The sequence below is a fragment of the Mchenga conophoros genome, linkage group LG15, assembly GCF_057382185.1.
Source record: "Mchenga conophoros isolate Kocher_MC1m ecotype Shallow Benthic linkage group LG15, M_conophoros_male_GT1.1, whole genome shotgun sequence".
In the NCBI taxonomy this organism is placed as follows: Eukaryota; Metazoa; Chordata; class Actinopteri; order Cichliformes; family Cichlidae; genus Mchenga; species Mchenga conophoros.
This window is the reverse complement of record NC_140540.1, coordinates 25,648,314-25,675,317: the sequence shown is the minus strand read 5'-3', so window position 1 is coordinate 25,675,317 and position 27,004 is coordinate 25,648,314. Positions and strand designations below refer to the sequence as shown.

The 27,004-nt window shown below is 43.5% G+C and overlaps 2 protein-coding genes across 11 annotated transcripts; one reads left to right on the top strand and one right to left on the bottom strand.

The window, feature by feature from the left end:
- Positions 1 to 369: 369 nt before the first annotated feature.
- bub1 (BUB1 mitotic checkpoint serine/threonine kinase) lies at positions 370 to 13,297 on the bottom strand. 4 transcript variants are annotated; one of them, XM_085247416.1, is made up of 24 exons: positions 13,081 to 13,294; positions 12,868 to 12,927; positions 12,238 to 12,379; positions 11,931 to 12,127; positions 10,366 to 10,406; positions 10,177 to 10,253; positions 10,041 to 10,090; positions 9,292 to 9,476; positions 9,108 to 9,199; positions 8,517 to 8,881; positions 8,009 to 8,049; positions 7,813 to 7,932; positions 7,506 to 7,616; positions 7,247 to 7,328; positions 6,465 to 6,549; positions 6,184 to 6,361; positions 6,002 to 6,065; positions 5,131 to 5,918; positions 4,918 to 5,018; positions 4,591 to 4,752; positions 3,830 to 3,987; positions 3,503 to 3,680; positions 2,558 to 2,664; positions 370 to 2,460 (listed from the first exon to the last, which is right to left on the bottom strand). In XM_085247416.1, the coding sequence occupies exons 1-24, from the start codon at positions 13,101 to 13,103 to the stop codon at positions 2,262 to 2,264; spliced, it is 3,606 nt and encodes a 1,201-aa protein (XP_085103542.1). In that variant the 5' UTR covers positions 13,104 to 13,294; the 3' UTR covers positions 370 to 2,261. The 4 variants fall into 4 exon arrangements, 3 of the variants coding, with proteins under 3 accessions (XP_085103542.1, XP_085103541.1, XP_085103543.1); XM_085247415.1 differs by having other exon boundaries at positions 7,247 to 7,331; positions 13,081 to 13,293; XR_014888630.1 differs by lacking the exons at positions 370 to 2,460; positions 2,558 to 2,664 and having other exon boundaries at positions 3,543 to 3,680; positions 4,620 to 4,752; positions 7,247 to 7,331; positions 13,081 to 13,297.
- Positions 13,298 to 13,873: 576 nt separating this feature from the next.
- Positions 13,874 to 25,376, top strand: LOC146558473 (heterogeneous nuclear ribonucleoprotein Q-like). 7 transcript variants are annotated; one of them, XR_014888504.1, is made up of 12 exons: positions 13,874 to 14,030; positions 14,633 to 14,792; positions 15,817 to 15,935; positions 16,048 to 16,269; positions 17,728 to 17,904; positions 18,292 to 18,427; positions 18,552 to 18,757; positions 19,921 to 20,070; positions 20,147 to 20,268; positions 20,361 to 20,899; positions 22,426 to 22,510; positions 22,649 to 25,376. XR_014888504.1 is itself a non-coding variant. In XM_085246380.1 (12 exons), the coding sequence occupies exons 1-11, from the start codon at positions 14,028 to 14,030 to the stop codon at positions 22,465 to 22,467; spliced, it is 1,719 nt and encodes a 572-aa protein (XP_085102506.1). In that variant the 5' UTR covers positions 13,874 to 14,027; the 3' UTR covers positions 22,468 to 22,510; positions 22,649 to 25,376. The 7 variants fall into 7 exon arrangements, 6 of the variants coding, with proteins under 6 accessions (XP_085102506.1, XP_085102507.1, XP_085102505.1 ...); XM_085246380.1 differs by having other exon boundaries at positions 20,361 to 20,742; XM_085246381.1 differs by having other exon boundaries at positions 20,361 to 20,742; positions 22,429 to 25,376.
- Positions 25,377 to 27,004: the final 1,628 nt, after the last annotated feature.

The window sequence follows — 27,004 nt, the reverse complement described above, 5'->3', positions numbered from 1 at the left end:
AGTGCTACTATCATCTAGTTCTGATTCTGGTTCTGTCTTGGTTAAGTCCTCAGTAGTCCTGATTTTGAACTGTTGTGTCCTGTTTTAATTCCGGATCAGTTCTGGGTCTGGTTGATTTGGGGTTTAGTCCTCGTGTCGTGATGCAGCCCTGATTTTGTTCTGCCTTGCTGCTTAATTAAAAAACTAGTTTAAGGTGTCCTGCATATGTGATATATATTTTTTCCTATATGAAGTCATTCTTTTTTGAACAAAACTCAAAACACTTCACTTCAACAAATCTTTCAGTCATTTCTAAACATGAAACACACACGCTGGGTAAGTTTTGGGTTTTTTTTGTTGAAGTTGAGACTTTAAAAAAGAGAAAAAAGTTGTTTTAAAATTTATTTTAAAAGATGAAATCATGATGTCTCTATAAATAAACATGCAGGTGGTGAACTGGGGGTGTGATTAAAAAGCCATTTAAAGTAAAATGCATAGTTTGAGATTATACAGTACACATTAGTCTCTTTAAAGTCTTCATTATCTGATGATAATCCGAGCTGAAATCACCAGATTCTAAAAAGCTGGGACGCTGTGAAAAATATCCATAAAAACAGAATGTAAAGATTTGTAACTATTCATCATAAAAAGGCAGCGACACGTCTCAACGGGGCAGCAAAAGTAACATGACTGGACAGAAAAACAAAAAAAGACTTTAAATATGGAATCATCTACAGTAAACACACTCCTGATCAAAAGTCTAAGACCACTTGAAAAATGGCAAAAAAAAATCATATTTTGCATGGTTGGATCTTAACAAGTTCCAAGTACAGCTTCAACATGCAGCAAGAAGAAATGGGAGTGAGACAAAACATTTAATGAGCATGCAATTTACTGAAAACAAAGCTTAAACTGAAACAGGCTGTTTTACAGCTGATAAAAAATTTAGGAACACACCTCCAAAAAAAGAGTAATGAGTAGCTCCACCGTTATTGTTGATCACTTTAAAAATTCATTGCGGCATGCTTGATGCATGAGGTGAGTGGGAATATTTTTCCAAGTGGTGAAGATGGCCACACGAGGGGCATCTACTGTCTGGAACTGTTGTCCATTTTTGTAAACTTCCCCAAAGGTTCTCAATTCAGTTATTACTGAATCATCAATATCATCATCACCATCCTTTAGTTATGCTGCCAGACTCAGGCTGCTACAAGACTTCCCATGATGCACTGGGAATTTTATACGTCACCACTCCCTTTCATTAACTTGATTTCTCTCTTCTCAGGTTTGTTTCGTTCTCATCTCTGCTCCTATCAGAAGATTGCTGCTTGTCTGTGATCCTGGTTCTGTCTCGTTCTGCTAAAAGGGAGTTTTTCCTTCCCACTGTTGCTGATAGGGGATCATCTGATCAGAAAAGCCCCCTTATCTTTCATTTAAATGTAAAAATATAGACAAAAAATGAAGCTTTATATATGAAATCCATTTTCGTTCAACATAACTTTGACACAATTCTCCTTCTCAGTGAGGCATGCTTGTTATTATTATTAAAATTATTATTACACCTGCGTCAATGACAGAAAGATAAAAATAAACGCCGTTTAACAGAACATGAAACATTACAACTTGTGTACAGTGAACATAAAACACTCACAGGTACAAATATCTTTACATGTGACTGATAATCCAGAAATAAACCCATGAACTACGACCATCTTTCCACTAAAATCACACAAAAACATTTTGATGTTTAATGTTTCTCATCATAAGATGAATGAAAGAAGCTGAATTCAATGCTGTTTTTAAAATTTAGAATAAAAGCAGGTCAACATTTATGCTTTATCAGTTTATGTTTGTCTCCTGTCATCTTAATCCCTGTTTTCAGGCTGGGACATTTACCAAAGTCCCTGCCTCACTTACTTCCTGAGATTGTCAGTGAGACAACAACATCAAATTTTTATATGTTTTGATTTGTCCGGTTGTTTTAATGAGAGAAGAAAAAGGTCAAAAACAAAACACTGAAAAACGTGTTACAGTGAAGCTTCAAACAGACTATCGTTTGTTTTTCAAGGGAAAAAAAAACAAAATAAAATTGTTTCACAAAATGGGAACAAATTCAATTTAAAAAGTGACCTAAGAGAAATATACATTTATGCATTTGTACGAGCTGAAATGCTTCACTCCTCCCGCGATGCGTTCACAGTCCGATGTGTCAAAGAGTGTGCGCTTAAACGAGTGCAAACGGAGGATAAACAGCAGCCTTTTTTCAGAGCGAGGCATATCCGTTATCTCCGCACCGTCTTGCGGTTCTCCAGCAGCAGCACCACCAGCCGGCTCTTAAGCGTGGGTAGTTTGTTGCCATAGTTCTCCTGCAGAACCGTGTTCATCCGGCAGCGGAGGCTCCGCAGGCTCGGCAGCGAGCCGGAGTCTGGAATGTTCAGCAGCGTGTGGAACAAGTCCAGCCACAGGTCGCTGTGAGGGTTTCTGGGGGGGGGGGGGGGGGGGGGTTTACCATCAGCACACATATGCACAAAAAACGAGGTCAAATAAAGACAAATGGGAGCTTCCTTTGAGCACTCACCTTCTAAACACGCCGTTCGTCTTCCACACGCCTCCTTCGTTGGTCACCTGCATGTACGTCCCAAACAGCATGCAGTACACGGTCCCCGCAATGCCAAAGTAGTCGGTCTGAAACCCAAACAACAGTCAGACCTTCAGAATAAAACTCGTTTTCCATCTTTAAAAGGAGTCTTCAACAAAATCTCCAGATGTTTCTTTCTATAAAACATGTGGGGCTCCAGATGTCGTGGTTCACACATCGGGTGACATGCAAAAGCTCTCTGTTTGAGAACAGAAGGCGACAAGCCTTTTGGCTTTGTGTCAGGAAATGATCGGCTATATGAAGGCACAGCTGAAAATAGCCTCCTATTAACCATCAAAAACAGTCATCAGGTCATGAAATGTGTTCATGACACTTCCCGGTGTTCCTCTGAGTGTCTGAGGGACGCCTGAGAGTGATGATCAGCTGAACCCTATAATCTCCTTTAAATCGAGAGAACTCGGTTCATACAAGATCTACAAGAGCTACAAGATCATTTCCCATAACATCATGCTCTTTTCATTCAGCCAGCTGACTGAGTGACCTGCAGAGATGAAACTCATCATACAAAGACACAGGCTACCATCACAAACTATCAGCTGTGCAAATCTAAATATGAATTATCGCGAGGAAAATGAGACCAGCAAGACCTTTTTAATGAACCTGGAAACTTGATAAGCTGAGTTTTGGACTTTCCATTAGATTAACAACACTACAAAGTTTCCCGTACACAACTCCAGGGACAGAAACAACAAACACTGGGCGCTAACCCACAGAGACATTACTCTTAGCTCTCAAACACATACAGAGTATGAGAGAAGCTGCAGCTCAGGAAAAACCGCACTACTGTCCAATGCTGCTGAAACGTGGCAGTGTTCGACCCTCCCTGTGTATGTTAATGCCTCTTCTTGTCCTTGCTGTGCTCACCTGGTAGTTCCACGGTTTTCCACTCAGCATCTCTGTGCACTGGAAGCCCGACGTCAGGCACTTGGCAGTGAATGCAGTGCCTGCTGGGAAGAGCTCCATGTCGATGCTCTGCCCGAGGTCGACAAGGACCAGGCCGTGGTCCGTGCTCTCTGAATCAAAACGCTTGTTCTCCAAGAACCTGAAGGACACGAGTGATGACGAGGCGTTTCAACAGAGCCTGAAACTGAAGTGTCGCGAGGGGAGGACCGGGCCTGCCCGCCTCACCTCTGACACTTTTAAGCTGCAAATACGAGCAGCACAGAGATAAAAACAGCGTGTGATTGGTACCTCTCTCCCAGCAGGAAGTTGTCAGGTTTGATGTCGGCGTGGATGATGTGGATCCTGTGCAGCAGCTCCACCATGTGGAGGATGCAGACGGTGAAGTACATGACGAGGGGCTGAGGCATCACTTTGTCACTGAGGGTTCTGTACATGTTCACAGCGTTCTGCAGGTGGAGCAACAGCATTACAGTGAAACAGAGAAGCTTTAAACCGACCGAATAGTCTCTGCAGACTCCACAACAATGGTTTAAACCCTCATAACAACTTATGGGGGGAAACTGTTTTTATTATTAAGGCTTGTATTTGTAAAATTTGATACCAAATAGGCTGCTTGGCTTCAATTCCACTAATTAGAGCCCCTGAACTGGACGTCTGGACTGTGTACTGTTTTAGCCTTTTTGGAGCATTTTTAATGACATCATCTGACGAATAACAAGGCTGCTGTGAGGTTACCGTGCCAACAGACCGACCCACATGTCCAAGCTCAGCTGTGGCAAGCAAAACTCTAGTATTTAAAGTTTCTCTTCCTTCATACTGATTAACAGTCTTTGTCATCCATGTTATGGATTCATTATGTGCTCAACTTATTGTTTAATTCACTGAAAAGTGACCACTAGAAAATTCTGTAACAAAAGTCAAGTTACGTAAACACAGATCAAATCCGAAATTATGGCGCAAAAACTAAGAAACCAACAAATTACTGGATTTTAAAAACATATATACAAAAGTAAATTCATATCCATAAATCCACACTGACGGTAACTGACCAGTAGGGTGCCGTAGCTGTGAAGCTCACCGAGCAGCACGCTCCCGTTATGGAAGAGGTGAGCTGAGTGCATACTGCTGTAGAGGTGACGGACGTCGGGCCTCAGCCGAGCGTCGAGCTGGGTGTTGATGTAAAACTCCCAGGGATTGGCCGGCTTCTGAACCTGCAGCGAGGACACATGTGAATCCTGCGGTCATGTCCAAATGTCTCTGAGAACACTGTTCATTTCTGAGATGATTCAATAAGATTTGTTTCACCACTACATTAAAAAAAAGGAGCTGAGTAACACACGAGACAGGGACGCGGCACTCTTCATCCGCAGCCTCACCTTTAAAACGGTCTTCTCTAAGGTCACGGGGTTCGTGGCCTGGTAAACTGTCGCAAAGGCTCCCTCTCCAAGAACGCAGTCCACTCTGAGGGACTCCTTTCCTGTCACGACACAAACATTCATCGTTTCAATCAACACAGCGTACAGTTTTTCTCTGCAGCTGGATCAAAGCCAGACTTCCACACCTAACGGAGCAGGCGCTGCAGATCTTACCCATGCTGATGGTCATTTTTGAAGTGATGTTCGGTATGTTGCACTGCCAGGTGGTGCAGCGCGGACGTGTGGCGAGAGGCGGGCTGAGTCCAGACAGCAGGCTGGAGATCAGTTCGGTGTCCCAGGGATCCGACATCAGCTGGACTGCCCCCGTCTGGGCTTTCTGCGGCGTGTCACTGTTCATTGAGATGTCAGCGCTCAGCCTCAGCCCCCTCTCTGGACTCATGGGTTCATCCTCCCTGCTGATTGATGTCGGGCTCATGGGCACGTCAGCACAGAGCTGTGGGTGCCCTGGACTCATGGGGAAGTCCAGATTCTTGGGCTGATGGGGACTCAGGAAGGCATCCAGGTCTGGCTCGGCCATGGCCTCTGGGCTCCTGATGGCTAGCCAGTCTGGTTTGAGAGCACCCTCGGGGCTCATGGGAACGTCACAGACCTGATTCTGGGCTTGCTGGGGGCTGCTGGGGGTCTCTAGGTCCTCCATGATCTGAAAAGGTTCGCTCATGGGTCTGCCTGAGATGAAGGAGGCCTGTTTGGGTGGCTGCTCGGGGCTTGCATACACCTCCCAGCCGGGCCCCGCTGTCCTAGAGGAGTCGGCAGGACAGAGCGTCTGGTCCCTGAAGGAGAGCACGCCGGGAGGAGGAGGCTGCACCATGGTGAGTGAGGACGCAGTAAGGCAGTGCTGGGCCGCTGCAAACTCCTCTCCCACGATGGTGCCCTGCCTGGCAGAGGAGGGCACCGTCTGGCCGACGGTGCTTTCGTCGGTCGGACTCTGCTCCAGGATGGGGCTAACAGAGGAGAGGACACATCTGTGACATCTGCACTGATAACAGTGACACGAATGGGCAGTGGATACCTGAAGACTGATTACCTCAGCTTTTTGGTCTGACGCCTCAGGTAAGCTTCTTCATCAGCTTCCCCCTCACATTTATTCTCTGTGGGGCAGAAACATTTATTATTTAGGGAAACTTTAGATTACTTTCAGCTTGTTGTTAAAACGAGACAGGTGCGGAGGCTGCGGGAGGAATAAGCCGCAGGTTTGGCTCCTCTTACCTCGGTCCTCGAGGAAGTCGCTGCTGATAAAGGTTTTGCAAGTGAATGGCGTGGAGACGAACTGAGCCAGCATGGCGAAGTCTGTGGTGCTGTTGGGACAGGCAGCGAGCGAGTTGAGCGAGTTGTAGCGAGCTCCCCACATGGTGCTCTCATCTGGGATCAGATCTGAAGGAGTCTCCTGATGAGGATAAGAAAAACACGAGGATGTGAACCTGAAACAAACACACCAAACACTCGTCCAGAAATCTGGAATTTAGCTTAACATGAGTAAATTCACTCACGTTGGGTTTGTCTGCCTTTGACACCGGGATTTCAGCCAGAGCTCTGACTCCTTTAGGCTTCTCGGCATCAGCAGGAGCAGCGGCACTAAACAGCACAGAGACAAAAATAACAGGAACACTTGGCTGTCATGAAGATGCACTTCATTTTATCCTCAAGGTTTCACAGCAGCACAAACATTAAGATGAACTGATCTACAAAAAACATACGACAGAATGAAATGTGTGCCGTTCTGCACCTTGACCCCAGCAGCTGAAAGAGTCCACGACAAACAGGAATTATTTAAAAACGGGGGTTTGTGGGTTTTTCTCATAAAATAAATGAAAAATATGTCTGTGTTTGTTTTAGCAGCCTTTAGCAAACACCATTTCCCAGAAGCCTTGAGTGTTTGTGAACTAGGTCTTTCCTAGTAATGACATTTAAATCTCAGTGTGAGTTCAGTGAGACCTGAAGCTGGAGATCACACCAACATCTGAGTGGAAATCAAAAGTTAAATCCTCCTGAAAGCTCTTTTATTGCATTCACTACACGAGCTAACAGAGTAAACAACTGTTAAAAAAAAGTCTATAAATTACCACCTTTATTATTCATATTCAAAATTAAAAGCACTAAAGTGTCCCCGAGTCTTCTCAGGCTGAAGCACAAAATTCTCTTATCCTGGATAAGCAGAAGAAGATGGATGGATACAGGACATCCAGCACAGACAGAATATCACACAGGTTACATGGGAGTGTAACATCACAGCTGGGGTTTAGGGTGTCCACAGTGTGGGGGCCATATTTACCTGCCGTTTTCTTTGTTGTCGTCATCCTGAAAGATGGTGAATGGAGTCGTGGTGGGAGGCTTAGATAATGAGGAGGCTCCTCCTGCTAATCATCAGAGACAGAATAATTAGGTTATCTGGAGCGAGACCAAGAATCAGTCTCAGAGGTTCAGGCCTGAGTTTGCTTTGACTCAAACAGGAGGAACATTAATTTTAAGCACTGGTGACCGGATCCAGTTAGATTCTGTTATTATCCCGACTGTGTTCAGAGCCTATTTACCGCCTATCCAGAATCCGGCTTCAGACTCCTTCTCGGCAGCGTGGAGGACTGATGTGCTGCTGAACGGTTCCTCGAGTAAGGTCGGAGCCTGGAACATGTCCATGATCACGCCTGAGTCGACACAAAGAAGAAAAGAACTCAGTGAAGGAGTTTTTACCACAGCCACCAAAGCCTGAGCAGCAGTGAAGAGCAGTTTGATTAAAGGACAGAGACATAACATGAAAGTAACTCTTTGAATCCAAAAACATTAAATTTGATATAAAAACACCTCTGACGTGACAGCAAAGAGACAAACTGTCGTGCTCACCCAGCGCCTCTCGTGTGTTGACAGTAGGTGATGGCAGCACCCGCGACGGCGTGGCCTGAACGAAGCCGAGCGAGTTATTAGGAGTGACGTGAGACAGGTTAGCTGTGGCTCCCTGCGACACTGAGAGGGACAGAGAGGGCTGTGACTACATCTACCAGAGACACGCAACAGCTCGACAAAATAAAAGCACACTTACCATCAAGCTTGTCCTCAGGCTCTGCAGGCAGACCCACATCCCTGAGAGAAAGACAAGATCAGTAACGCATCTAAAATCATTTCAATCAGCCATCGAAATCATCATCATGTGTGCAGGAGAATTTCTAATAAAATCGGAATACAATTCATACACTAACTGACTAAAGAGAAAGCTGCTTATTACTCCATTACTTATTGTCACAAACTTTATGGCACAGGCATCATGTAGTGATGAGCCCATCAGCAGGGCTTGAACTTTAACAGAAATCAGACTGTCCAATAATAAAACGATGAGGGACAGAAAAATAAAAATAAACTTGTGTGGGAAACACGGGGGGGGGGGGGGGGGGGGGGGGGGGGGGGGTTCCTAAAAAACGTCTCTGTAGCTGTTCTTATATCTCGCATTTTCATGATATTAAATATTAGGTTCAATGTTTTCCTTGCACAACCAGAAACCTATGCTCCACAGAGTATCAGAAGCAGTGTCGAGGGAGTTAGAAGGTACCCACGTTGCATTGTTCTCTGGGGGTGGGAGCCTGTCTGTGCTCTCAAAGCTCACAGGCTGATGAAGTGGCGTATGTGGGACCGCTGAGGCCCAGGGGAGCGGCTCCCGATCTGCAGACTTCTGCAAACCCATGTCCCGCTCAGCTGGGACAGAGGGATGATGGGATGCCACCGAACTTAGCGTGTCAATGTTCTGCTGGTGAGGAGGTTCGGGAATGCTGGCGGCGGCCTCTTGGATGAAGGTCGGCTCGGTGTTTAATCTCAAGCCAAGAGAGCGCCGGCTGCTCAGACGGTTTGAGGGCGGAGGTTGCTTGAAGGAGGGTTGGGTAAGACTCGGGTTTACATCGGCAGCAGTTTCTGCTGCAGGCGGCTGAAATAAAGAAGAAGAAAAGCCTCTCAGACTGACGCAGTGAACCCGATGTGCTTATCACTCACTGTTTTCATTCTTGGATGCTGCTAGAGCAACTTTGCATGATTCGCAGCTCAGACTAATCCTTATTTGTCTATTTTTGCTGGCACTTTGGCTTTGAGCCTGAAGCTTAGGGCTCTGATGCACATTCAGCACAGCCTATTGCATCAGGATGCTTTTGTCTTACCTTTTGAGATGAAGTCTGTCTGATTTCAAGATCGCAGAAAACTTTCTCCATCAACCATTTATTCCTCTCCTCAAACTCGCTCGGTGTCAGCGCTGACATGAAAACAATAAAAAGGACATTTACTAGAAATCCAGACAAGTGTTCGCAGCACGGATTTATTTTAGCTGCAGAATTAAAAACTCACTGAAGTCTGTCTTGTCTTTCTCCTCCTGCTCACGGAGCTTGCGGAAGTAATTCTGAGCTCGGGCCTCTTCGAAGCATAGCTCAGATTCGTCGCAGACGAGATCTTCTACCGTGTACTCGGACACGGTCTGAATGCCAGAGCCCTGACTGGTGGGAATTGTCCCGGAAGTCTCAGAGCGAGAGACTCTGTGAGCGACAGAAGAAATCAGGTGACATCATGCTGTTAAGATCCTCGAAACTGTGCGAGTGTAGATGAATGTAAAGTGAAGCTCTTCTGCTTCTATTCTCTGTCACAGAAAGCCCATCCCAGTACACGAATTTTTACATTAACTGGAAGAAATTCCACATGAATCAATCCCTGTGAGCCCAAAGCCATCATCAGGCAAAGCTACTCTAGGAGCAACAGCTGACATTTGCCACATTATGAATTTCTAAGATGCTTATTCCACCTTTGATGAGATAAAGGAAGACAGATTTAAAAAACAGAAGATCTTTTTCCAAAAAATTCCAAATAAAACAAACAAACCCTCCTAAGACACTTTTATTTACTGTTCCTGTGGTTAATGTAAATCTAATTTGCTTCCAGAAACACAGTTAAAGGGTGACTTAAACTCTTCCCCCCCCCCCTATTTCTGTCTTTGAGCCTCTTCCTTTTTCATCTCATGGCTGTAACATGTTGTGTTGGTACGAGCGCACTCTGCTGACATCAGAAACAGGAACCCCAAAAACTGAGTTCAGTGTTTCACTCACATGTCGATGAATTTACTCGCAGGTGGTTTGGAGGGACAGTCCACAGACATCTGTGACAGAGGACGCACAGTGTGAATGGAAAAGCAGAAAATGGCATTCATGCACAATTAGGATGAAAAACCAGAGATAAACACACCTTGTTCTGAGTGACAGGCTCTCTGTGGGGCACCTGATTGGTTAAATTGGAGTTCTGCAAAGGGTTTCGACTTCCTCCTTCATAAAATAGACATATAAAAATAGTCAGACAGTAGAGCAACAATAAAAATTTCTAAAGAAAGAAATCCAACATTATATAATAAAGGAACTTTTAAATAAACCATCTTACCGGACACTGCCGTCTCACTTCTGGTTCTGGTCTGAAACTGCCTGCAGATCAGAGTTTCTGTTAGCCCACAGTATATAACATGCAGCACAGTAACATACCGCTGTCACTGCATGTGTAGAGTGACTACACACAGCCAGATATCATTCACATTAGAAGGCCAGATTAATATCCAGGCTTCAGTTGTTAACACAGACTTTAAATTCTTTCACTTCTTAATTGCACTATCCCTAAAAGATTACAGCAATATTAGAGTTTCCATACCCCAGATTATGTGAACGTCCTGCCCAGACGAGAGTGACGTAAATGCCATCATCAGAGGGTGAACGCGAGGCTCAGAGCAGATGCTCACACTTTATTACTGCTGGGGCTTTCCATCACGCTTCCTTTAGACCAGGAGTCTCAAACTTAAATGAGCTGTGGGCCACTGCTGGCACGGTCACCTCATGCAGGGCTCCAAACCAGGGGTGGGCAACTCCAGGTCTCGAGAGTCAGTGTCCCTGCAGGTTTTAGATGTGTCCTTGAACCAACACAGCTGATTTAAATGGCTAAATTAGCTCCTCAACATGTCTTTAAGTTCTCCAGAGGCCTGGTAACGAACTAATCATGTGATTCAGGTGTGTTGACCCAAGGTGAGATCTAAAACCTGCAGGACACTGGACCTCGAGGCCTGGAGTTGCCCACCCCTGCTCTAGACTAACTTTTTGCCGTGGTTGCACTGGTGTGCCTAACTTTTTTTCTTAGGTGCACCAGCACAAAAGTTAGGTACACCCAAACCTTTCAACCGGCTAGTCGCACCGTGTGTGACACAAGAATTTTTTTTTTTAGTTGCACCACTGAGAAATTAGGGCCCCGGAACGTCTTGCTCAGACCAGAGTGATGTAAATGACGTCATCAGAGAGTGAACACGAGGCTCAGAGCGGATGTTCACACTTTATTACTGCCAGGACTTTCACGCTGCTTTCATGCTTCTTTTAGACCAGGGGTCTCAAACTTGGGACTTGGGACCAAACTTGTGTTTGACAGCTGCCTATGTCTGCGTACAAGTGTAATTCTGATCTTAGTCATACAAACTGAAGAAACTATATCCAAATACCAAGACCACACCAGTGGTGATGCCTGACAGATGAACATCGGCAAATCTCATGTCCTGCAGAGCTGATGGCAGATGTTCAGCGTTCTAGAATTCAGCGCTTTCAAGAGCACTGTAAACTCAAACAAATACTACAGTATCTGATGTCTGCAGGTTCCTCAACTTTTTTAGTAGTTACACTGAAAACAAACCACCGGCCACCATGATGATAGCTGCCCACTAGTGAGACCACATATGTGTGTGTCGTTTTAATACTTTTAATACAGTAACAGGCTGGAGGTTGGTTTAACAACAGCTACACCACAACACAGAGGTTAAACCACTTCCACACATTTCAACTGGCATACTTTCTCTACAAAACACTCTGAAAGGTATCTACATAGGCCAGACTCCCACCGACACTGGCACAGACAGCTTTGTATTTAACCGTCTGAGGTTACCATGAGAAACTTCGTCTCACTCTTCAAATGCTTACTTGTATTCATGGAGAACAGTGCTGGCTGGATGAGCTTGGTTCTCCAGCGCTTTCTGGTATACTGCATCAGCCTGTTCATGCAGTCCTCTCTGTTCAAAGTGCTGAGCCCAGGCCACATACAGGCCAGCTGTCCTGGTGCCGACGCCCCTACTGAAGACCTGACTGTACAGGGAAACAGGGTCCACGTAATAACTTGCCTGTAAGACACAGTGAGGCAAGAAAAGAGCTCGAGTAAGACTTTATCCAACTTAAAAAGATACAAACTATGGAGACAACTGTAAAAATACAATGTTTTAATCAGACTTACACATTTGATGCAGTAGTTCACATATCTGATGTCATTCGCGTATTGCTCGACATTCAAAAATCTCTGGATGAGACGCTCAAACACCAGCAACATCCCTCTGCCACCATCTGTAGGTAGCCTCTGCTCCAGGTACTCCACAAACCTAAAGAAGCACCCAGAGAAACTTGCCTTCAGTACTTCTCATTTTGTGTGCATCTTTTTGTATTAAATCATCAAAAAATGATTCACAATATTTTTAAGACAGACTATTATTGTATTTTATTAAGATATTACGCAGTTATTTATCTTTGAGGCTGGTTGGTTTGCTGTTTTGTGTGCTCTGAGACAAGCAAACATTTGTGATACATATATTCAGCCTTAATATCCAAAAGTGTTATTAAATAACCTAAAGCTGGAAATAGACGGTAAAGAACAGGAAGTGTGACTTTGAAAAGTAAATCCAGGTCTACTTCCGACGTCAACACTCAAAAATGAAATAAGCGGACGATCATTTGTTATGTACCTCCTGTGTTAAGGCTGTCTCTTACACTCTTACAGGTTTCAATATGATTTCAATGGCTGCAGGACTAATAACTTTTCCTAAATTACTATAAAACATTACACATCAATGAAAACAGTCGAAATTCTCACTTGATCCAGGCGTCCAGTGGGTCGTCACCTGTGTATGAGGTCAAACTGTTTTCAAAACGCCTGAAGGGTAGAAGTATGAGTAATTAAAACATGTCTGACAGCTACGTTGTTTATGAATTAGTTATAAAAGATCCATACATTCATGTTAGCACTGAAGCTAACCCCTTCAATTGAGCTAACAGCGGCTAACGTCCATGTTCCATCGTGACTTACTGTAAATACGAGGCGATATCCATTTCGCTTTAAGTTAAAAAAAAAGTTCTCCCAAGAAAACCGATAGTAAACTTTTTTGTAGCACTTAATTCCTCTGGTTTGATTGTTTGCTATCTAAAAAATTCGCATATTTAGACTTGTTGTTGTCCTCCGAGCCGCTAACGTTCCCCTTACATTTCAAATTTCGCGCTAAGCCAATAGCGTTTCAGAGGGCGTGGGAAATCCACGCCCATAACACGTGACGCACAGGCGTAAAAAAAATTAAACAAAAGGTATTAAAAACTAAAAAAGATCACACAAAGTGCCGTCTATATTGCCCTTTCTGTGAGATTCAGTTTATTTTACTGAGAAAACAATGCTAAGTTTTACTATTGAAAATTTGAAATGGACGAACGCCATGATTTTAATTTACAGGTTCTCCAGTTGAAGGATCAAAGTAAATAAGACTTTACTTCGAAATAATCCGGAAGCACCTGGTGTCTATGTGCTTAAACATCTTCATAATAAAATTGCAAGAGAAAAAATAATCATCTGAAATTAATTAATTTACTCTAAAAGCAGTGTTACATTTACACGTACATTGTATAGAATATACATTTAAACAAGCAGTATATTTAAACTAAAATACAGACATCTCTTTGTTGTAAAATAAAATAAAATAAAATAAAATAAAATAAAATAAAATAAAATAAAATAAAATAAAATAAAGAATCACTGGTTCAACGCCACCGTTCGAAGCCCCAAAGTAGCCCATGAAAAGCAGTTTCAGAAGCCCCGTACACGCAGGGGGTGGGGTGGAGAAGCGGAGTTTGCGACGTTACGTAGCCGCCATTTTGTTTCACCGGGAGTAAAGAAGCCAGCCTGAGAGCCCCGGCGTGAAAATTTCCCCTCATTCGGACTACCTAAATTACGGCGGAGCTGCATCGTGCACCCAAATTCAGATTCGCATGGTACGTACGCTCTCGAGGCAACGAGAGGGGATGTTAAATTCGGCTATTAACCTGCAGCTTTCTGCACTCTAATGTTCGATGCATTGCACGACCGGGTGCTGTTAGCATAGCAGCTCGTTTTCATGGCTAGCCGGCATTTTGGAAAAATAACGGGCCTGTTTGCATATACTAATGGGAAAATAAATGTGCTCTACGTTATGAGTAATGGGCCAAACACACGGAATCACCACAAATTGCACGTGCTTGACCTTTGGATCTTGTTTAACTAATGCTAATCTCGTGCATTGTGCACTTCCATGCGTACCGCGCTCGGTGAGGCCTGTGATCTGTACGAGCCACAGATGTTAGCTCACAGACGCGTGGTGACTACATGGATGCCGCCTTTTCTGCTCACTGCTTAGCTGCTTGTTTGTGTGCTGTTTGGGCAAGTTTGTTTTTCCGCTGGCGTCTAACACGTGGTGTTAGTTTCGCAGCGTCTGCAGGACTTGCCTGTAAACCAAGTGGACGATGGCGCCAAACTGCACGCTTGATGTTGTTGTCCCACTTTAGTCCGGCGAGTGCGTTGCTGCTGGTGGTAAATGTTTGCTCACTTCTCTGCGCAGATGTCTGAAGACATGGCCACAGATCACGTTAACGGGAACGGGACGGAGGAGCCGATGGACACTACAGCCGAGGTGACCCACTCGGAACACTTCCAGGCTTTACTGGAGGCAGGTTTACCTCAGAATGTCGCTGAGAAGCTGGATGAACTTTATGTAGCAGGTAAGAGAACGCCCTGCCTCCGTTTTCAGCTCACAGTGTGTGCACAGATAAATCCACCCTCCAGCACACAGTGTGAAAGTCAGTAGTATCTGAAATTTGTGAATGAAATGTAGTACAGTACCTGGAGAGGTGATGCAAACATTACAAACACAGGAGTGGTGTGCTGGTCTAGCCTGCTTGAGATGACATGGGGTAGCCCATGAACCAAAGTTGAGTTTGACTGAGTTAAAATATTTGTCATGAACTCTTTGAAATCCTCTGCCACTTTCTCCTTTGTTGTTCAGGTATGTTTATTAGTGTTTAATTACCACTAAAACCTTCCTGCTCCTGAAGGAATGTCAGCACAAGTTAATGAAATTTGTAATTCAGAGCAATATTAACTCTTTTTCGTGTCTTTACTGGTTATTTTGTTAACCAGTAATAAAATAAAACGATGACAGTGAATTAAGCAACACCCTAAATGAACAACAGTGAACAGGGAGCTGATTCAAAGTAGTTAAACCAGTCGTATCAGCTGCTGACAGATGGCTGAGGGAGCATCAGATTGATCATTGTCACACTGAAGTATAGAAATCAGAGCAAATGAAATAACTCCTGTTACTACAAAGGCCTGGGTGAAGGTAGATGGAGGCCAGCTGGCAGGAACAAAAGAGCAGCTGTGTGTCCACGGCAGGTCAACAGGACTGTCTGAACCTCCAGCAGATGGTGACAAACACTGAAAGGAGACCTCAGGGCTTCTTCAGCCTCCTGAAACCTGGCAGTATGACAGGAAAACTTTTATGTCCATAATAATGAAACTGCTTCATACCGTCAGCTGTTTTACTTTGCTTCCTTTTGGATCACATTGATGATCCATCCTCAATCCTCTGTTGCACAACTGCACGAGTCCCACTGCCTCTGTGAACCTTCTCACCTGTGCTGAGTATTGATGAAGTTGATCGGGTTTCTAAAGTTGTATGGGGGTGTTTCTGGTGGGGTCATGTGCGTTTGCCAGTTATTTTGAGGTGTGTTTTGTGTCCGTCAGGCCTGGTAGCACACGGTGACCTCGATGAAAGAGCTATTGAGGCTTTGAAAGAATTCAACGAAGATGGAGCCCTGCAGGTGTTGGTGCAGTTCAAAGAGAGTGACCTGTCACACGTGCAGGTGAGTTTTAAATCATGCGAGACATGAAGGGAACGCTCGGCTGTTTATTTTTACCCCCTAACGGCAGCTAAATGTCCAGGTTTCTAATTTTCTGTTGTTTCTTATTCCCCAGAATAAAAGTGCCTTTCTCTGTGGGGTGATGAAGACTTACAGACAGAGAGAGAAACAAGGGACTAAAGTTTCAGACTCCATCAAAGGACCAGATGAGGCTAAAATCAAAGAACTCCTCGAGAGAACCAGCTACACACTCGATGTTACAACCGGCCAGAGGAAATACGGCGGACCCCCGCCAGAGTCCGTGTACTCGGGTTCTCAGCCCCCTGTTGGCACAGAGGTACTCCTCGTCAATTCATAGAAAATAGGGTCTTGTATTATTTCCTGAGATGTTACATTTTCACATCATGTCATTGGAGAATTTGGTTGTTTTGAAATTAGGAAGCTGTAAACAAAAGGCAGGCACAGACAGAGGTGCTTTAAATGGTTAAACCCACGATCAGAGTGGCGTCAAGATTCACTTCATTAGCTTCTGTGAAGCAGGAATCACTGCTCTGCTGAACAGGCATAAACGTAGCTAAAGTAAACTTACTTGTATTTAAGATTTTATAAACCACCACCAATGATTTTGACAATATTTGGTCTGAAATTTTATTCACAGAGGTTTTAAAACTGATACATCAACACTGAGTTTGATTTATAAAAAGTGTTGGGAAGAACATGAAGCAGAAGAAGAAGAGTTTCTTTTAACGAGGTGAAAATTATGCGAGGCTTCAGTTTCTTACTGCTGAGAAAAAAAGATGTATAAATTAAACTCTGAGGACCTAACGAGATGTACTTTGAGTTTTAGCTGCACTGGGATATATATTTGGTGTATTCAGATATGCTGACTTCGCTGTGACAGGTCTCGCAATGTGATGTGGGCTTTGGATCCGTAGATGTTGATGTGAATTGTTTGCGTGTCATTGGCCTCACGTGGACGGGGGGAACGAATGCACTGCTCAGTTTATCCTGTCATACAGTCACCTAACGGTGCAGAACAAGGAGCATTTCTTTGCTGGATTAAGTGGAGATTAGTAAAGTTTGGGCTGTCAGTTCTTCTATAGCATGAACAGTTTCAGCATTCTCTGTAGTTCCTGTGGTCCGATACTAGCACCGGTTAACTCATCTTAACAGATGAGGCGTTTGTGCAGAAGGCCCCTGACGGTCCAGCTCAGTTATTCCTGCCTAGTTTTTCCCTTCAGCTGTTTTTACGTGGGGTTCTCCACACAGTGTGGTCACCTTTACCTCCTCACATGTTCTCCTCCTCAATATCAGTATCTCACACGAGGTTTTTCTTCGCTTTTCATGAGTTATGGTGCAGTAATATTTGTTTCGGCATTATCACAAGACTGAGCGTAGCCAGTTTTAAACTTCTTAAAGTGTGCAGCACAAGCTAACCCGACACTGTCTCAGTGTTTACCAATGTCAAAATGCAAGGATGCATAAGACTGCAAATATTTCTGTGCATATTTTATATCAATATAACTTTACTGAGCTTTTTAACATGCACGTGTTTAAAAAGGCGTAAAATGTGATTTTCCTGTTGGGCAGCGTTTATAGGAAAAAGCTGTACAGACATGAAGTGTTTTCAGTCCACTTCACTGAAGCAACTTTAAGAGTAACTCCTAATTAACATAAACTGCACTTTTGAAATGAAACCATTTTCAGCTGGTTAACTAATAAATATTCAATAAAACCAGTTGCTTGTGGGTGTTTATATTTAGAATATCCTTCTTTCTTTTTTGTCCTCTTGTAGATCTTTGTTGGGAAGATTCCCCGTGATCTGTACGAAGACGAGCTGGTTCCTCTGTTTGAGAAGGCCGGTCCGATCTGGGACCTTCGGCTAATGATGGATCCGCTGAGTAGCCTGAACAGGGGCTATGCCTTCATCACGTTCTGCAGTAAAGAGGGTGCCCAGGAGGCTGTAAAGCTGGTGAGTTTGTCAGGAGCACGCGGCTGAGCATGTCGCTTTTCTATAAAGTGACGGCGTTCAGGAGACCTGTCACTTTGTAACGGAGGAAGCTGTAGCTCAGGAGGTGAAGGGGGTTATATTCTGATTGGAATGGGTTTTGCTGGTGGTTCGATCCCTGCTCCAGTCTGCATGCCAAATATTCTTGGGCAAGATGCTAACCCCAGGTTGCTCATGAATCTGTGAATATTAGATATAAAGCACTTTCGCATGAAAACCATAGAGAAAAGTGCTGCATGAATGCGTGAATGAGGCGTGTTGTTCTGCTCTATGAGAATAGGTTACCTCAAAAACCTGTGTGCTGGAAAGGTTTTGAGTCTAATGAGAGTCCATCGGCTTTATTTTTTGCAGTGCAATAATCATGAGATTCGCCCTGGCAAGCACATCGGGGTGTGCATATCTGTTGCCAACAACCGGCTATTTGTTGGTTCAATTCCCAAGAGTAAAACAAAGGAGCAGATTGTTGAAGAGTTTTCCAAAGTCACAGGTAATGCTTTCTGACAGTTTTGTTTTTCTAAGAATGCCCTGCTGTCCTCGTTATTCTGCTCAGAAACACCCAGACTCTTAATATTGAACCACAGGCAATGTTTTTGTTTTCTTTCTTCACCCAGAGGGCCTGAGTGATGTCATACTCTACCATCAGCCCGACGACAAAAAGAAGAACCGAGGCTTCTGCTTCTTAGAGTATGAAGACCACAAAACGGCCGCTCAGGCCCGTCGCCGGCTAATGAGCGGCAAGGTGAAAGTTTGGGGCAACCTCGTGACCGTGGAGTGGGCAGACCCCATCGAAGACCCCGACCCAGAAGTCATGGCCAAGGTGAGCATTGGGAATCTGAAGTGTTCTTCAGTCTTTAAGCCATAGGTGTCAAACTCTGGCCCGCGGGCCAAATTTGGCCCGCAGCCTAATTACATTTGGCCCGCGAAGCCATACCAAATGACCATTAGAGCTGGCCTACTGGTATTATACAGCTAACATAAATATAGTTTAGTATTAAGCTTTGCTTGTTCCATATTCAGTTTTTCAGCAAAACTTGTTTGAGTCCATAAGAAAAGATTCATTCTTATATCTGGAGCAATAAATATATTTCAATAAATATTAATGTTAGCCCACGACTTTGTTCCAGATTTTAATTTTGGCCCACTGTGTATTTGAGTTTGACACCCCTGCTTTAAGCCAACCACCCATGAACTTAATCCCACCTCTCACTTTAAGGTCTGAAAGGCTTTTGTCCAATTAGTGATTAAAAGCTCCATTAAATAACCAGTAACTAAAAATAACCTAAAGCTGTGGGATTTAAAGATTACAAGTTATTCCCCCCCCCCCCCCCCCTTTTTTTTTTTTAAATGCTGAACTCGTTTCTATTGAAACGACAGCAGAGCCAGAGTTAAAGCTGTTAATGAAGAAGGAAAATGTTAAGATCAGATCTCAATCTTTGGCTCCTTTTGATGATCGGATGTCAAATTCTTGCATTTGTAGCTGACTCTCCAAAGCAAACCATGTCTGTGTTGCTGATTCCAGTAGGAGGCCCTGCACTGGCAGCAAAACATCAGTGCTTATGCCCTTTGTGCTGTCTTTGTTTTTTGTTTTTAAACACGAGATAACAAGCTAGATGACACACATCGGCATTATAATGAACTGTTGTATTTTTAAATGTGACGGTGGGTTCATAAAAACTGAATCTTGCCCTTTTTTCCCCTCTTAATTCAGTGATGCAGAAAGTGCCGCTAAACAAGCAATACCACTGAAATCACAAATCTTTGCCATTTCTCTGTATAATTTTAAGGCAGGTTATATAAATAATAATAAAATATTAACATTTAACTACATTCGTGTTGTTGAACATAAATCTGTTTGTTCATATTGTGACCCTTTGTCTTCTTTAAATCAATCAAATTTTCCAAAATATGTGATTTTACTGCCTGCTGATAAATGTGCAGGAGGAGATGAGCTGATTAAATCTGAGCTTTACTTTGTTGCAGGTGAAGGTTTTATTTGTGAGAAATCTCGCTAATGGCGTCACGGAGGAACTCCTGGAGACGTCCTTCAGTGAGTTTGGAAAGCTGGAGCGAGTGAAGAAGCTCAAAGACTACGCCTTCATTCACTTTGAGGAGCGGGACGGTGCGGTGAAGGTATGTGTTACCCTGATGGTTGGCGCTGGATTAGAAACGAGGTGCAGAGACGTTAAGTCTTGTATTCTGTGTCCAGGCACTGGAGGAAATGAACGGGAAGGAGTTGGAGGGAGAGCCAATCGAGATAGTGTTCGCCAAGCCGCCCGATCAGAAAAGGAAGGAGCGCAAAGCCCAGAGGCAAGCGGCTAAAACGCAAATGTAAGAAATGTCTTCTCGAAGCATTCTGAGCAATCAAACCTTTGTTTTTGTCAGACCTGTCTTTCTAACCCGTGCCGTCTTACTCTCATCAGGTACGATGACTATTACTACTACCCTCCCCCTCCCCACATGCCCCCTCCCAGCAGAAATCGGGGTCGAGGAGGGAACAGAGGCGGCTACGCCTACCCTCCTGACTACTACGGTTACGAGGACTACTACGATTACTACGGCTATGACTATCACAACTACCGCGGTGGCTACGATGACCCCTACTATGGGTACGATGACTTCCAGGCCCCAAGCCGGGGGCGGGGCGGGAGCAGGGGCGCACGGGGCGGATCCTCCCCGGCCAGAGGACGTGGCGGCTCGGGGGCACCCAGAGGGAGAGCAAACTTCTCGCAGCGCGGCGGGCCAGGACCAGGTCGTGGCGGGCGCGGCGCAAGAGGAGGCGTGCAGCTGAGAGGGCGAGGAGGGGTACGTGGTGCACGGGGTGGCCGCGGTGGAAATGTAGGAGGAAAGCGCAAAGCTGATGGGTACAACCAGCCAGATTCCAAGCGTCGCCAGACCAATAATCAGAACTGGGGCTCTCAACCCATTGCTCAGCAACCGCTCCAAGGTGGTGATCATTCTGGTAACTATTCCGGTTACAAATCTGACAACCAGGAATTTTATCAGGATTCTTTTGGGCAGCAGTGGAAGTAAACCCCGTAGTGCTTTGATAACAAAACCCGTGTTTGTTTTTGTCTTTTTATTTAGAGACTTGATCTGATTGGCCCTCAATCCCATACGGTTGCCTGCATTTTTTTTCTTTTTGTTTTCCTCAAAATTGGTGACATCTGGCAAGATCTCCTTTTTGTACATATTTTAATAATCCGCTTGGACTCGTCTTAGTCACACTCCCACCTGTTTCTGGCGAACTGGTTTTCTCTCTTCCTTTTGGGGTTTTTATTTTTTATTTTTTTAAAACGACGAAAAGAGAAAAAATACAATGGGCGTTTAAAAGATTTTCCATAACGGAATTTGAAAAAATTTTTAGATGCAAATGTGCTCGAGCTGTCTATTTGGCTATAGCTTTATGTCTGTTTTTAGAAATTCTGGTTACCATGTTTTAAGTAGCTAACGGCAACAAAGCATATGTCTCCTAAACATGTATTTAAATCCAATGAATACGATTTGTATTGTCAAAAAGTAATGCGTGTCTTGTTATTGAAAAGAAGAAAAAAAGGACCATCGTAGTCCTATGGTTTTTCTTTTTTTGGCTTTACATTTTGGCTTGTATTCTTTGCTGTTTGTCTGCTTTAATAAACATACACGCACTCGTGTACAAAACTTCAAATTGTGTTGCAAATTCATGTTTCGGCAAATTCTCTCTTCAAATTACCTTCAAATTTAAGGCTCCTTGTGGAAGAAAATGGACCAAAGGTTTGCCAAATGTTTGGCCACGTGCTACAGTGTCACCTTGCATGCCATCAAATTCAAATCACCTTCTGATAGTCGGCATCTCTCAAGTGCTCTGTATGTGTAGTGACATACTCCATCCTTATGAGTTTCTCTCATGTCCAAAGAACATTGTTTCACAAATTGGTGTCCGAAATTCACTCTCAGCAGCGTCAGGGTTAAGCCCCGCCCCCTACAAGTCTCTTAGTCCTTGTTATCAGCTTTGGTTGGGGGTTTTTTTGGGAGGGGGGGCATAAAAGCACAATTTGATTTGTTTCAAAGTGAAGCTTTTCCTTGTCCCAGAAGGATCTACTTAGCTGTTGAAGGCCTGGATACTAATCTTGCATGTTTTACTCTGGAGGTCTGATAATTGTGCTCTTGTGCATGACCTGCTTCTAGGTGTTTTGTTTTTATTTTACTCCCCTTTTGCTTTTACTGATAATGATGGCTGCTCTTACCCCCCCCCCACCTACCCCCTTACCTTGCTCCCCCTCCTCCCTCCCTCTGTCTGTCTTGAGCCGCGTCTCACCTACTGCACCTCGGTTTTACGTTTAATAACCGGCCCGGCTGACTCTGCTCGCCGTCTTCTCTTTAAGGCATTGCCATGTGCATGTTAACGTCTGAGCTTGTGCGTGTGAGCTCCAGAAACTGTAAATGTGTGTAGATGTGATGCGATCCTGTTTTCAGTTCTCTAATTGCTTCCTTTTGTTACCTGACTAGCAGGAAAAAGGGGGCGAGGCTGGTCCTGATGTGTTGCTATGAGGACTGACGGCGACGCACGCTGCGGGCTTCGGTGGATGAAATGGTAAGGTCAGCTGACTCAATGGTCCAATGGTTGTCCAGCCTTTTATTTTATTTATTTTTTGATTTTTTTGATTTTCAATGTAAAGGAAGGTTTTTTTTCATTTTGTTTTTGATCATCTTCGAACTGCCATGTTTGAAGATGATCAGAAGAGTAAACCCCACCTCCTCCAACCCTAAGGCAGCCATGTGAGATGTACTGAGGTCACGGTGGACATCCTTCTGGAAAAGGCTTTGCACTTTTTTAAATTGAGGCTTGGAGTGGTGCAGTGGGACTTGTTGTTTCTGAGTTTTTGGACTGAGACGTGTGAGGTGCCGACACCTGGGTCTCGCAGGAAAACTGGTTCACGAGCTACCTCGGTTTCACGGAAACGCCTCAGATCATCTACTTAAGGAAACTGAGACAGGGCTCGAGCCTCTCTGGCCTTGCAGCAGAGCACTTGATTTAATTGAGGCTCTCGCTGAGACCTGGCACCGGCCGGTCCTGTGGGAGCGAGCCTGAACATGCCTTTTTTTGCTGTCTTTGTACATGAACTGAGTGACAATGAAGTTAACGGACAGATTGTTTTGTCTTTTATTTGTAAGGCTTGAAAACCACAGCCCTCCTCTTCTTCATGTCTTCCACAGCCTGACCCAACAGCTGTCTTAACTACAGATTTAGGATGTCATGTGACATCCTGCCATGTCTAAGAGGGTCTGGAAGAAAATGGGTTACATGTTTTGCATTGTATGTATGCCTCTGTAGACTATCATGCCATGTATGTATGTGCTTATGAGAAATTTACCTGTGGTGTTGACTCATGACTTCTCACTGGTGCGAGTGTAAAGGAGAAATTTACTGCTGGCTGCTCAGTATTTGGAAGGGTGGGAGTTTAAGGCTTGTTTTGATTGAGAAGATGACCAACCAAAGAGCCTAAAAGTAGTTTTAACACTTAGTTTTATACTCCTGCGATTTAAAACTGGTTAAAAAGAGTAAAAATATAGTCAGACGTGTTAGAATGAGAGTAAAACATTTTAACATCTGTCTGTTCTTTCAGCGTTAAACGTTGAAGGGAAATGCAGACCTTGATCTGTGGTTTTATTTGAATCAAAAGGAGAAAATTAATTTCTTCAGAAAACAAAATTTAAAACAAGTTTTTATGCTCAGTGTCAGATAAAAGCTTTTTCTTTGTTTATTTATTTTTTTAACCCTGACAGATAGGGCTGTGCGATATGACAAATCTCATATCCCGATAGAAGACATTTATCGTCCTGACAACGATATAAATCACAAACATGTCATATTTTCTGTAAATTCTGACTCTCGTCCAACTCGACTTGCATGAAGTTTTTCCAGCTAGGCGTCCTTTACCCTGATTCGAGTGTTTTAACCGATGCATGAAACTATACATTTTTAGACATAAGTTGTAACGGCCACCATTTTCTTTCGAAGTTTGAGTCTAAGGTTTATTTTTAGCACCTGACGGCTTTTTTTTTTTTTTTTTCTTCTCATCCGTAAACTCTCTGCATACTCTTTGACATGATTCAGTTTATTTTGAAAAGTCTCAACAGGATCTTGAGCTTTATTGTGAAAGGTTTACGTGGAAAACAAACAAGCGGACAGCGGAGCCACGCCATGGTGTTACCGTCGTTGTTGCTAACGACAACACGTAAAAACAGACGCTTGTCCGTCAGTAGTGTGGTTATATTAAATATGAGAAAGAGAGAACTTTAAGAAATTAATATAGCCACTACAGTGACCATCAAAACGATGAAAAAATATTGCTGTAAACACTTTATTTTAGGACACTACGAAACAAACGATAGCGTAATAGGAAACAATAGACGTTTTTATATCATCTTATGATATATATCGTTATATCGAACAGCCGTAAAAGGCCACTGCAGTTTTGTCGTCAAGCCACTCGAACAAGGCTACTTACAGGGTCGGCCATCGTTTAAAAACATTTTAAAATGTGTTCTGCAGGAATACTCGTAACTTGTTTTCCGCTTGATGTTTCTGTTAAAATACTATATTTGGAAAATATTTAGTAAAAGGGGTGATGCCTCCCCCCCTTCATCTTTTGTAGAAACACCCATAAGTCAGTGTTTTTAAAAACACTTGTCTCTAAACACGTACTCGTCCTTTAGAGCTGAAATTTTAATTATGTTGCATCTGCTCTCGTGAGAGAAATGATCTCTGAGCATGAAAGTTGAAATGTATGCCGCTATGACATCGATAAACGCCAGTTTGACCATTTTGAATAATTTCAGAACTTTTAATAATGACAATATAATGAATGAATAATTAAATTATTTTGTTTAGAAACTTGTTTGGAGGTAAATGGTTTGGTCGCTAGGTTTTGGTGGTGTTACCCCCACCATGACGCTTTCATCTTTGTTCTACCTCGCAGAGAGATCAATCACTCTGATCGATTAGTAGAAAGAAAAGAATGATCTGTTACACGTCCCTTTAAAGTAGAGGAATTCTGGGAGATCGGCGGCTCCAGAGTCACTGCATTGTAGCCTTTGGAAGGACAATGTGAGGTTGGATTTCTCCTTTAAGCTCCTTTCAGTGCATTTTTGTGTCTCTGCCTTGTGTTGTGACCTTTGACCTTTGACATGAGCCCAGAGGCTTGGTCTCATGTTGAGCTTTGTCCCATCTCTGAGGGCCGTGCTGCTGCTGCCGCCGCCGCCACCTCCTCTATGGGGAAAAATAGAGCCACATTAGTGTTTGTTTCCATGTTAGACCAGACTTAATTTTATGGGTCAACAATGTGTTTTTGTTTGTTTTTGCTAACGAGTGTGTTTGCAGTTTGCAGATGAATTGTTTTATACTGTACAGCGAGGTGACGTAAACCTATTTTTCTAATAAAGCCATGGACTTTGAACTCGGCTCTGTCTTCTTCTATTTTGAATTTTGCCAGTGCATAATCACATTTCAGAGAGCCTAGAAATATATTGGTGATGTTTAACATTTATTAAATGCCTTAGCTCAACCCAAGCTCAAAAGAAAGAGCAGGGGTAGGCAACCTTTCTGATGAGTGCCATCTAAAATTTCCTCAGAAGTCAGTGTGCCATATGATTGCATTAGCAATAAATTTACTTATGCTCTATATCAATAGTTACACACTATATAGAACAACTTTATACAATTATATTTGTGCGCAGATGTTGGCAGCTATCAGCGACTAGTTTTCAGCTATTTTGAAACAAAAAAGACTTTTTATCCATAACAGCAAATGAACTGTACAACAGAAAATGCAAATGCTATTTATGGTCTCCTCACAACAATGATAAGAAAAAACTGGGCCAATATGGCATGTTTGTTAATACAGAGATACACATGTTAATGTGATCTCTGGTCTCCCACTCAGAGACACAGGTCCCCGAGTGTCCAGCGTTCAGACGGCTACCTGAGGACTCGTGTGAGAGAAAATCTGCTCACACAGATATGTAGAGCCAAATACTGTCAATAAGGCATTTGCAATGTTCTGAAGACAGTTAAACTTATTTTTAGCCAATTACAACCTGAATCTGATAGTTGGGGTTGTTAGCTAAGATACCGTCATTAAGAAGCAGCACAACTGTTTCTATGCGAGCTAATTTGCGATGTGCACCGCTGGCCCGACCATTTATTTTTTTTAATGCACCTTCTCAGATTATTTCACTGCGTGTCGTGCCCAGAGTTGGACTGGGACAAAAAATCGGCCTGAGCATTTTGACGAGACAGACCCACCAGGTATTAAAGCCATAAAGCCTTTGAATGAAAACAAACACTGTTGTGACAGTGATGTACAGTCTTGTTGGTATATGTATGATTTCTATACATTTTATGTCAGATAAAAACTTTGGTTGTAAGATTCATCTAATAAAAGCTAGACATTTTAAATGCGAATAAGAAAGAAATGTACTTCTTTGTGCCCCCCTTTCCCTGTTAACACCCTAACTGGCCCCCTGGCAACACTTTGCTAGACCCGCCCCTGCACAGTTACCAGCTGTCGGCTACATAAAAAAGGGATCCTGGTGTTATTTGTCTCTCAGAAACAGTTCATAACTTCCCTTCAACTCATTCATGTCACCTAAGGTAAACCTGTTTCTCCATCACCTGTTCAGCTCCGATGATTCAGTAAGGACATCTCCTGGTTTCATCCTCATGTTTCTTTCTCACCACATATACAAACCGATATCATGACCAGCAGCTTTTACAGCTGTGGCTCCAGCAAACATCAGCTGATACTAGAAATGAATATTAAATAAATTCTAACAACAGCTGATCAAGCTTAAACGTGCTGCTGTTGTTTAGCGCAACATCCGCTGGTTTCCTCCTTCTGGTGCAAAGTGGGCGATAAATAAACGAGAGAAAAGCCGATCAGCTGATCATTGATCAGTTTCATGATTGAAGTAGTAACAGGAGAGGGAGGGGGAGAGAATGAGAGAAGAGGCAGCTGTGCAGCATAAAGACGCAGAAAAACCCCAGCTTTGTGTCTTTTTCCATTCTAGTTTAAGTATATTTTCT